Here is a 12,613-nt window from a genome sequence, read left to right as displayed (position 1 = left end):
CTTCAACCACCACGTCACTCTACGCCTTCAACCACCACCTCACTCTACGCCTTCAACCACCACGTCACTCTACGCCTTCAACCACCACGTCACTCTACGCCTTCAACCACCACGTCACTCCACGCCTTCAACCACCACGTCACTCCACGCCTTCAACCACCACGTCACTCCACGCCTTCAACCACCACGTCACTCCCCGCCTTCAACCACCACGTCACTCCCCGCCTTCAACCACCACGTCACTCTACGCCTTCAACCACCACGTCACTCTACGCCTTCAACTACCACGTCACTCTACGCCTTCAACCACCACGTCACTCTACGCCTTCAACTACCACGTCACTCTACGCCTTCAACCACCACGTCACTCTACGCCTTCAACTACCACGTCACTCTACGCCTTCAACCACCACCTCACTCTACGCCTTCAACCACCACCTCACTCTACGCCTTCAACCACCACCTCACTCTACGCCTTCAACCACCACCTCACTCTACGCCTTCAACCACCACCTCACTCTACGCCTTCAACCACCACCTCACTCTACGCCTTCAACCACCACCTCACTCTACGCCTTCAACCACCACCTCACTCTACGCCTTCAACCACCACCTCACTCTACGCCTTCAACCACCACCTCACTCTACGCCTTCAACCACCACCTCACTCTACGCCTTCAACCACCACCTCACTCTACGCCTTCAACCACCACCTCACTCTACGCCTTCAACCACCACCTCACTCTACGCCTTCAACCACCACCTCACTCTACGCCTTCAACCACCACGTCACTCTACGCCTTCAACCACCACGTCACTCTACGCCTTCAACCACCACGTCACTCCCCGCCTTCAACCACCACGTCACTCCCCGCCTTCAACCACCACGTCACTCCCCGCCTTCAACCACCACGTCACTCCACGCCTTCAACCACCACGTCACTCCTTCAACCACCACGTCACTCCTTCAACCACCACGTCACTCCTTCAACCACCACGTCACTCCTTCAACCACCACGTCACTCCTTCAACCACCACGTCACTCCTTCAACCACCACGTCACTCCTTCAACCACCACGTCACTCCTTCAACCACCACGTCACTCCTTCAACCACCACGTCACTCCTTCAACCACCACGTCACTCCTTCAACCACCACGTCACTCCTTCAACCACCACGTCACTCCTTCAACCACCGGGCCACCATTGACTCCATGCCCCTCTTATGATCAAATTACCAAGAGGGAGGAAAAAACAGAAGAGAACGAGAAATGGCAGGCTATAAAATGGAGAGATGGAGGGATCCCTTCCCCCCCTCCCTCCCTAGGCTATTACAGCAGTGGCCCTAAGCCTCTGGTTGGCCCTCAGTTACTCATGACAGTGGGTTACCTTGAGGTTATCTTGAGATGATTTTGGGGCTTTGCGTCCCCGTGGCCCGGTCCTTGTCCAGGCCTCCTGGTATCTCAAGAGAACGGGCTGATCAGGCAACTCGCGAACACAATACTAACTTCTGTCTCTTGCGGAGTTCGTCTCTGAATACTTTTGGAAAAAAGCTCATGGTTAGCGTTGTCTAACTCGGGCTTTAATGCCCAGGTCAGCGTTTCTTAAACAAACACCTCTACTACCCCCTCTTCTTTCATCTCTTGCCAGTGTTTTACCAATTTACCAATCAAGTGGTCAATGTAATCAATCAGAGCTTGATTGTGCCAATGTGCTTTACTATCCTTACTAATCTCTCTCATCTCATTTTTTTCTTGCAATGTATCTCTTATCATTTTATTAATTCTGCTAGAATTTACCTACTTAAAATTATCTGTTAGATTACTGACGTGCCCGAAACGCTGCGCGTACTAGTGGCTTTACAAGATTGTAAATACTATGTATTCTCACAAACCCAATGTACCTTCTTATAAATAAATAAATAAATAAATAAATAAATAAATAAATAAATAAATAAATAAATAAATAAATAAATAGTCACTTAAGATTGTGTAACTAGCTTCACAAGATCGTTACTTGTTTAGTTAAATGAACTAATGGGGTTCAATTCCAGAACTCATTACGTGCCTCTGTAACCTGTCATGTCAGTGGTTGTAATGAACCCGCTTGACAGCTGAAGTGACTGTCAGGCGGGTTCAGCCTCGGTTACAGCCTCTTGGGGTCAGAGGCTGTAACCTATACTGGTGACCTGGCTCACTGCCATCTTCCACTTTCCTATCTTCTCTACACCCTCTGTTAAAATGCAACAGTCCGGGTTTGAACCAGCAGGCGTGTTACAAGATGGATGTCCTTATGTGCGTGATCTTCAGTTGAGGAGAGGAAGAAGCGAGGGAGATGAAATGGTGGTGTGGAACTGAGGGGCGAGAGAAACGGGGAAACTACGAAGTTGAGGGAGAAGTGAGAGAGCTGATGGTCAAAATGAAGGGAGGGAAGGGGAGAGAAAGTGAGGGAAGGAGAGAGAAAGTGAGGGAAGGAGAGAGAAAGTGAGGGAAGGAGAGAGAAAGTGAGGGAAGGAGAGAGAAAGTGAGGGAAGGAGAGAGAAAGTGAGGGAAGGAGAGAGAAAGTGAGGGAAGGAGAGAGAAAGTGAGGGAAGGAGAGAGAAAGTGAGGGAAGGAGAGAGAAAGTGAGGGAAGGAGAGAGAAAGTGAGGGAAGGAGAGAGAAAGTGAGGGAAGGAGAGAGAAAGTGAGGGAAGGAGAGAGAAAGTGAGGGAAGGAGAGAGAAAGTGAGGGAAGGAGAGAGAAAGTGAGGGAAGGAGAGAGAAAGTGAGGGAAGGAGAGAGAAAGTGAGGGAAGGAGAGAGAAAGTGAGGGAAGGAGAGAGAAAGTGAGGGAAGGAGAGAGAAAGTGAGGGAAGGAGAGAGAAAGTGAGGGAAGGAGAGAGAAAGTGAGGGAAGGAGAGAGAAAGTGAGGGAAGGAGAGAGAAAGTGAGACGTGGAGAGAAAGTGAGATGCGGAGAGAAAGTGAGGGAAGGGGAGGGAAAGATGGAAACCAGAGAATGGAAAAAAACTGTATAACAAGACGCTGCACATAATGGAAGGGGAGGAAGACATGGGTAAACAGAAGGGTGTCATAAAGGAGTAGAGGGCATGGGGTAAAAAGGGGAAGCAGCATGGCGAGCCATGGTAAAAAGGGGTCGGTACATGACAAGAGAGGGGAAGAGAGACGTTAAGGGAAGGGTAGACAAGAGGAAAGGGGGTGGGGAGGGTGGTGGATGGGAGGGTCCCCAAGGGTGGTAATGGACAGCCCAGGTTCCCAGATCAACTTACCCTAGTGCCCGGTGTGGTGACTGAGGGTGTGGGAGCGCTCCCACCACTCTCCTACACTACTCCCCCAACAATTTACCATCCCTGTCTTCCTCTCTTACATCTCGCAAACTCATACACACTTGTGTGTAGGGGGTGGGCTCAGGCAGGCAGGCAGGCAGGCAGGCAGGCACTCACCTCACCTCACTCCCTCCCTCCCTCACTCACTCACTCACTCACTCACTCACTCACTCACTCACTCACTCACTCACTCACTCACTCACTCACTCACTCACTCACTCACTCACTCACTCCTGTGTACTAACCTAGTTGTGTATACAAGGTCGAGCATTAACTCCTTACCCTCACCTGTCCATCTCCTAGTCAGTTAAAGCAGACTCATTAATCACGTTTCTCGTAATAATTTTGAACGTTGCCTTTTTGTTCAGCCTCTCAATTCCCTATAATATCTCGTACACTGGTATCATATTCCCCGACTTGTCTTTCCTACAATATTGTGAGTTTGAGCTCAATCTTTCACAGCAAGTGAGTCCCCTCGGCTCTGGGGGCAACTTTAGATATGTATCTCTCTATTTTCTCTGTTTTTATTTTAAGCTCCTTCATGTGTGGACTTCAAGATGGTCTTACATCTCACCCAAAAATCACCCAAAAATGTCAGGAGGCTGTAAGCAGGTTTGTCCCAGCCCAACAGGAAAAAACAGAGAAGCAAAGGAAGATTCCGTGGTTTAATAGGGAATGTATGAAAGCAAAGGAGCTGAACAAAAGGGCATGGAGGAACTTCCGTAATAACAGAACACCAGAAAGTAGAGAGAGATACCAGAGAACCAGGAACGAGTATGTTAGTGTGAGAAGAGCAGCTGAGAAAAGGTATGAAAATGATATAGCTAATAAAGCCAAGACCGAACCAAAGCTACTACACAGTCACATCAGGAGGAAGACAACAGTGAAGGAACAGGTGATGAAACTTAGGGTGGGCGAGGACAGGTACACAGAGAATGACAAAGAGGTGTGTGAAGAACTCAACAAAAGGTTCCAGGAGGTCTTTACAATAGAACAGGGAGAAGTCACGGCGCTAGGAGAGGTGGCAGCAAACCAGGTGACCTTGGAAAGGTTCGAAATTACAAGAGATGAGGTCAAGAAGCACCTACTGGAGCTGGATGTGAGAAAAGCTGTTGGGCCGGATGGAATCTCACCATGAGTATTGAATGAGTGTGCAGGAGCACTTTGCTTGCCACTCTCCATAGTGTATAGTAGGTCACTGGAAACGGGAGACCTACCAGAAGTATGGAAGACTGCTAATGTAGTACCAATATTTAAAAAGGGTGACAGACAAGAGGCACTGAACTACAGGCCAGTGTCCTTAACTTGTATACCATGCAAGGTGATGGAGAAGATTGTGAGAAAAAACCTAGTAACACATCTGGAGAGAAGAGACTTCGTGACAACCCATCAACATGGGTTCAGGGAGGGTAAATCTTGCCTTACAGGCTTGATAGAATTCTATGATCAGGTGACAAAGATCAAGCAAGAAAGAGAAGGATGTGCGGACTGCATTTTTTTGGACTGTCGGAAAGCCTTTGACACAGTACCCCATAAAAGGTTGATGCATAAGCTGGAGAAACAGGCAGGAGTAACTGGTAGGCCGCTCCAGTGGATAAGGGAGTACCTAAGCAATAGGAAGCAGAGAGTTATAGTGAGGGGTGAGACCTCAGAATGGCGTGAAGTCACCAGCGGAGTCCCACAGGGCTCTGTGCTTGGACCTATCCTGTTTCTGATATACGTAAATGATCTCCCAGAGGGTATAGACTCATTCCTCTCAATGTTTGCTGACGACGCCAGAATTATGAGAGATTAAGACAGAGGAGGACAGCTTGAGGCTTCAAGAAGACCTGGACAAGCTGCAGAAATGGTCGAACAAATGGATGTTAGAATTAACCCAAGCAAATGTAATGTAATGAAGATAGGGGTAGGAAGCAGGAGACCAGATACAAGGTATCACTTGGGAGATGAAATACTTCAAGAGTCAGAGAGAGAGAAAGACCTGGGGGTTGATATCACGCCAGACCTGTCCCCTGAAGCTCATATCAAGAGGATAACATCAGCAGCATATGCCAGGTTGGCTAACATAAGAACGGCCTTTAGAAACTTGTGTAAGGAATCTTTCAGAACATTATATACCACATATGTCAGACCAATCCTGGAGTATGCGGCTCCAGCATGGAGTCCATATCTAGTCAAGCATAAGACTAAACTGGAAAAGGTTCAAAGGTTTGCCACCAGACTAGTACCCGAGCTGAGAGGTATGAGCTACGAGGAGAGACTACGGGAATTGAACCTCACTTCGTTGGAAGACAGAAGAGTTAGGGGGGACATGATCACCACATTCAAGATTCTCAAGGGAATCGACAGGGTTGATAAAGACAGGCTGTTTAACACAAGGGGCACACGCACTAGGGGACACAGGTGGAAACTGAGTGCCCAAATGAGCCACAGAGATATCAGAAAGAACTTTTTTAGTGTCAGAGTGGTTGACAAATGGAATGCATTAGGAAGCAATGTGGTGGAGGCTGACTCCATACACAGTTTCAAGTGTAGATATGATAGAGCCCAATAGGCTCAGGAACCTGTACACCTGTTGATTGACGGTTGAGAGGCGGGACCAAAGAGCCAGAGCTCAACCCCCGCAAGCACAACTAGGCGAGTACAACTAGGTGAGTACATCTAAGTTGTAACAGCATTCTGGAGGCTATTCTGCTACTTGCCAATTAATAATAATAATAATAATTTTTTTTCAAAAGAATATGTGAAGAAAGAACATAAGGGAGACAATTGTAGGGACAGAAAGTACACATACTAATGAAGCCACTATTACGCAAAGCGTTTCAAATTTGGCATATTCTGCAGACATTATTGTGCTAATGTGTTCCTCAGGTGACAGGATTGGTATTATAACTGGTCAAAATGTTGTGTTTTAGATGATTTAAAATGCTGTGTTTTAGATGATTTTAAAGAATGTACAAATTAATCACTATCACATGCAATAGTGCAACCCATTGTACCTTCTTGTATGTAAGTACATAAATGCAAATAAATGCTCAAAAACCCCTTTCTTTCACTGTTTTGGGAAGATGCCTTGTTTCAGCCTGTACTGCCCTGGAGTCAACTCTACCATTCACCTAGCCTCATTACTTTGCATTTGTCAGGGTTTAAGGTATGCATCCACCTGTTCAACCACCATTAGAGTGCATCTATATCCTAATCAGATCTTTCATTGCACCTACGACTTCCTTGCTCTGACTTACTCTTAACTTTAGCACAAATCCCTCCAGTGCTAATTAGATATAATCCATATACCTGTAGCTATTTAAACTGACCAAACATTTCTAGGACTTCTCTGTTTACCCCTATTTCACACAGCATTTTCTTCTCTCTCCTCCTCCATTATTTCAATTTTGTCTATTTTTGACATCAGTCTTCTCTCACATACATAATCCAAATTTTCAAATAATCTATAACATCTATATCAAATGAGAAATAGATCTACAGTACATAACTTTCATCATACACTAAACAAACATACTTTTCTAGTATTCTGATATTGCCCTCCCTCATGACCCTAAATATACTGCATAAACTGAACCACCACAGGAACACTACACAGCCTAGATATACCCCGCCATAAGCAATAAACAATCAGATCAATCCCCTCATTACAAAACAGGCTCTTACTTCCCCGTAAGATGTCTTTTACAGCATTTAATAACATTACACAAATTCCATACTCTTTACTATCCAAGGACCCCTCTATATACTCAATAGCATGCTAACCCAATCACAATAATAATACAGGTAATAGCAAACCCCATGGCATAGTGGTAAAGCACTTGCTCGGCACTCCCCGAGCGTTTTGGCCAAAAACCAAACATGTTTGGTTTTTGGTTTTGTTTCGTATCCTGGCCAGAGAGGATTGACTGGGCGCCAATCACTAACTGAAGCCTTTGTTCACCCAAAAGTGAATGAGTACCTGGTTGTTAAACAATTTGGCAGGTTGTATTCCAGGGAAAAAAATAAAATTAAGGACCTGCCCAAAATGCTATGCATTCATGGCTTTACAAGAATGTAAGAACTCTTGTATATACTGTATATAAAACAAAACAAAAAAAATAATTATAATAAGAAAATTAACACCATACAGTACTCACCTCATATGACCACGTACATGGGACTTTTGCATATTTTCTCACACATCGTCCCACTTCAACATCTTCATGCGTAGACCGTAGATTTTTTAAGCAGTCTCGAACATGAGGAGCAACTTGTAACAATGTGCTACGACTCAAGATAACACCTGGACCTCCCATGCAAAAGTTTTCATCCGTTTTTAGTGAAAGGTGCCCTAATTCTTCTTGATTTCCTTTGCCAGCCTGCCCAATGAAATGAGATTTGGTGCTGTTTACAGACCGCAAAAAGAGCTCTAATCTGTCAGGTCGGACATATATATCATCGTCTGCACGCATGAAAAATTCAAAGTGTTCTGCAAAATGTTCTGCCATATATTTGATCATCATAAATGACTTTTTCTGTGGTGGATACGAATCATCGACACCTCTTAATCTAATTAGGGGAATATCAACATTTGTAGATGATGCTTCTGAGGAAAAGAATGCAATTTTTCCTGGCAACTGTTTGCCCCATGTTTCATATACAGCTTTAGCACGAGTATCCAGGTACTTGTTTGCAGTCATAACACCAACAAAAAGTAGATTTTTAGCACTATTTTGAGCATTTTGACTAATATCAAGACCTATTATTCTTAAAGCATCATTTTTATCATCATACATAGGCAAATTTTTTAAAGCTAAGCACATATGAGGTTTGAGCATTAAGTGTCTGATAGCTGCTGTAAGTACAACACCTAAAACTATTCCTGTAGTAACACCAAGTAATTGACTGAGGGTTCCATGTCTCCCATGTGATCCTGAGTTAACGCTTAAAGCTCGAACTATGAGCCTCATCTTTAAGGGTCGTGGAACAAGTTCGATGCCTACTGGAGGTGCCCGGTACTGGTATGGGTTCATTCTCTCTGGAATAAAAAAAAAAATATATAAAATTATATTCTACAATAAAATCTCAATCAAATTACAGTACACCCAAGATGCAAATGAATGAAAAATAATACTCTGATACAGTAACATAAAAAATATTTCAAAAATATGAATCTGGCTCCCTCGAAAAATTGAAAGACAGTTAATTTTTTAAACAAGCACAATTAATTGTATCCAGGTAAAGTTACAGATATTTATAACTTCACTAAATTACATTCAACTTTTCCAAATGATATCAGTCTTTCTGAAATTATTTATCCACTGTTAGCTATCTACAGTATCAAGACTTTCAACCATATTTGATTTGATTTACTCCCATATACTGTTTTGATTATATTTTTATTTCCTTTCTTTATTGCCATACATGGATATAGAACTCCAATAACCAATCATTAACTACTGTTTAAATAACTCAGGTAAGACAGTAAAACATAATCCAAAAAGCAAATTCCATGTCTGTAGAGCTAATATAAATGCCAATATGACTTTTCATCTTCCTTAAAGACCTACCATCTAATATCTGCCTTAAACTAGTAAAACACATTGTTTACGATCAAACAAGAAGTTTTCTTTACTAAAAATATGCAAGCTGAAACTTTAACCACACAATTATAGTATTAACAGCTAATATTTCCAGCATACATTAACAAAATACAGACTATTAAGAACATAAAAATTTCTGACATACAATCATATTTTCTGGGAGTGTGCAACTGGAAATACACACTTTTTTTATAATAATAATATTAATAAAAATAATAATAATAATAAAAATAATAATTCATTGTGTTGGGGGACCGGAAGCAAGGTTATACATATAGTACATGTTAGGCTCATGCCAAGGTCCTCCTCCAGGGTCGAATTACTGACCCCGCCCAGGATGCAAACCCACAAGCTGACTAACTCCTGGGTACCTATTTACTGCTACGTGGACAGGTGCATTAGGTGAAAGGAAACACGCCCAAACATTTCTGTCCCGCCTGGGATTTGAACATGAAATTCTCGATTGTAAGTCGAGAACAAACCCGACTCTACTGTTCTGTACTACCAGGACCCCTCTCATTTTTGTTTGACTTTAGTTTAGAAACACAATAAACAACTCTGATTTCCAAGTAAAATGTGTACAAACAACTGGTTGCAACATCAACATGAGCATTTAACAATAAATGCTAATTGAAAAGTAGTAGCTGACCTAATGCCCTGAATTGCAAAACAATATTATGTAATTGCAAAAACATTTGCAGGAATAAATGTAATATATTATTGCTTTACAAATATTTTATAACCATTATTATAGTCAATGTTGCTATTACACCCTGTATTATTATTATTATCAATTAAAGTATTGTCATTATTATTATAGGTATTATTAAATTTTCACCATCTTGCCACTCTCTCCACTCTCAATTCTCAACCACACTCATCATCAAGAAGAACTTGATCTAAGTTAACTCAAAATGCATCATGTATATAGACTAAGCTTGTCATTTACTTCAAGATCACATTAAAAAATTGCTGCTGTTGTGGTGTGAATCTAACCAACCAGTCATTGGTTGAGAATATTATTGTTTTTCATGAATTTGATGGAAACCTCTAGACTTGTGATTTGTAAAATGTATATGTAGGCCTAGAAATATTTATGAATAAGCCATTCTTCTTATGAACCAAAGCTGAACTTCCAGATGGAAGTAAAATAATTTACATATTTGATAAACTGCGTGGCATGCACTGTATATAGAATAAACAAATGTGTTCCAAGTTAGCCTATAAGCAGCTGTCAGTAGCAGCAGGGATAAGTACAAAAGCAGTGGCAACAACTACAAATAATGAGCAATTTCTTGTCAGTCAACATATAACCTTCATTAATCCAGGCTTTTATTAATTAATCCATTAATTAAGCTTTTCATACAATCCAGTCCAGGGCAAAGAATCATCAAAACCGTGATTGGAGCCATATTAATAGCGTTACTGTTCATTGACTAATATTTCCGAAGCTCTAAGGGCCAATTTCACCGAGCAAAATTATAATTTCAACCTGTCATATGAAAGAAAACAACCAAGACAACCTGTCTGTAAAATATTTAACCTCATTTAGCATATTTCTTATGGCCAAGCCTTGAAATCTCATTTTCAAAGGAGAGAGGGCCCATATTTTACTGAACATAAATCTCTGCAACTGGAAAAGAACCTTATAATTTGGTTTTAAATATGCTAAGTGGGCTTCCCAAACCCCAACTATTTCTTGTAATGTTGCCTAAATTTATGAACTCTTTTACAACATTCTTTGCAGATCCACACATCCCCTGCTTCAGTGAACTCTGGTTCATCAAATCGGGTGAGTAAATTTGGCATGGAAAATGTGTATTCTAACCGAAGATTCTTCAAACTGAGGTCCACTGAATAGAGATTCTACTGCATTTAGAAATCTATATAGAAACTATGGTAATTGCAGTAATATTAATAGTACTTTCTCAAAAATATATATACAATGAAATAATGTTCACACCATAGTATGCAAATTAAACAAACTTTAATAGCTCCCAAGAACATGTAAAAAATGGTAAGGAATACAAAAAATTCTCAAATTTTCAAATATTAAGTCAGAGCCACATGTTAAAACTTTAAACACAGTTCTTTACAAGACAGCAAGTAAGTAATTATCAACAAAGCCACAAGCCACAAAGACTATACATAGGCTTTACAAGCAAAAATCTCAGATAAAATAAAAATGACAACTAAGAATGGCAAATTAGTAAAAGCTAAAAATACATGAATCTATTATTCCCAATATAATTGTCAAAAGCACAAAAATGCATGATCTTATAATGAACACAATTCACTCCATATACTCATAACCACAACAGCTGGATATGAGGTCGCCACTGACCCATAAATCCCGGCTCATAAACCACCTATTTCATTTTGACTGACCTAAAACAAAATTGAGAAAACTCTGCAACTCCCCAAAGCCCAAGCTCACAAAACACGCCTTCCGCTGTTTCTTACAAATCTTACAAAAACACCTCACACAATCACGTTTCTAAGACCGCACTTCGCGAACAGTACCCATAGATCACACTTCCGGGACTCACCTTCATCTGGAACCCAACTCAATTGCTAATCCTGCATGATAGCACCGCGAGAATTGCCATGACAGTGAGCCCGATATTTTCTCCCCGTCCTCCCAACGCTGTCATTTCTTGTTTACTTAGTTGTCAAGGCGACCGCTGGAGGGCAGCACTGCACGGTAAACACAGCATCTCGTTTTCTTTTCAAGTGGCGCGCCTAATTCAAATTGGCTATAGAACGAGTTCTAATTGATACATGTATAAACCTTTATTCGAGTTTCCTGTTAATGATGGTATGTTATTAATATAACTGCATTACACTGTGCGCATTGATATACCGGTTTACCATTATGTGGGAAAGGAAACCAAGGATGAGGGTGAATAGTCACCCAACAAGTTACTGACAGCACATTTAGATACTAAGGTACTTAAGGTACATCCACAGGGATTAACAGATCCCCGTGGATGTGCCTCATCCATGTGAATATGCCCAATCTATGTGGATGTGCCGCATCCACACCAGCCTGTAAACCTCCAATAGACTTGACCCAGCTTATAGGTAGAGCAGGAAGGATCATATGAAGCAAGTGAGGTCGGAGGTGAAGGTGGCCCAGTGACATGGATGACCTATATACCCCCAGCTTCGCCTCCACCAGGCAGCCATGACGGTGCATGGCTGCCTGGTGGAGGCCATATTGATTACATATTGAAAGTGATCAATATGGCAACACATCCCCCTCATATATATATATATATATATATATATATATATATATATATATATATATATATATATATATATATATATATATATATATATATATATATATATATATATATATATATATATATATATATATATATATATATATATATATATATATATATATGTATTTATATAATCTGGCTATTTGATTATGCAATACATAAATGAGAATTATAATTACTTCAGAGCGGAATTATGAAGAGTATGAATGATTGAACATTGGTGGTTGTGGGCCTGACTGCCACTGGGCCTCACACATATAATTATATAATGACCTACAATGTTATATTATTATTATTGCATCTGGACACGGCCACGGGGTGGCCGATGGACGGGATACCACACACTTGTGCAATACTGGTAGTGGTGGTAGAGGGACTGGTAGTGCTGGTGGAGATACTGGTAGTGGTAGT

General features: G+C 41.5%; 1 protein-coding gene across 2 annotated transcripts in view; it reads right to left on the bottom strand.

Moving 5' to 3' along the window:
* The window catches only part of Chsy (Chondroitin sulfate synthase), a 43,573-nt gene extending 31,976 nt beyond the window's left edge, over positions 1–11,597 (bottom strand). For both annotated transcript variants that reach the window (XM_069325601.1, XM_069325608.1), the window contains exons 1-2: positions 11,459–11,597; positions 7,464–8,344 (exon numbers count right to left, since the gene is read on the bottom strand). In XM_069325601.1, coding sequence (XP_069181702.1) covers positions 7,464–8,339 — 876 coding nt within the window. In that variant the 5' untranslated portion in view covers positions 8,340–8,344; positions 11,459–11,597. The remainder of the gene's footprint in view (positions 1–7,463; positions 8,345–11,458) is intronic.
* Between the last annotated feature and the right edge of the window lie 1,016 nt (positions 11,598–12,613).

This window comes from Procambarus clarkii, chromosome 2, assembly GCF_040958095.1.
Source record: "Procambarus clarkii isolate CNS0578487 chromosome 2, FALCON_Pclarkii_2.0, whole genome shotgun sequence".
In the NCBI taxonomy this organism is placed as follows: domain Eukaryota; kingdom Metazoa; phylum Arthropoda; class Malacostraca; order Decapoda; family Cambaridae; genus Procambarus; species Procambarus clarkii.
The sequence above is the reverse complement of the archived record's forward strand: the minus strand, read 5'-3'. Positions and strand labels throughout refer to the sequence as shown.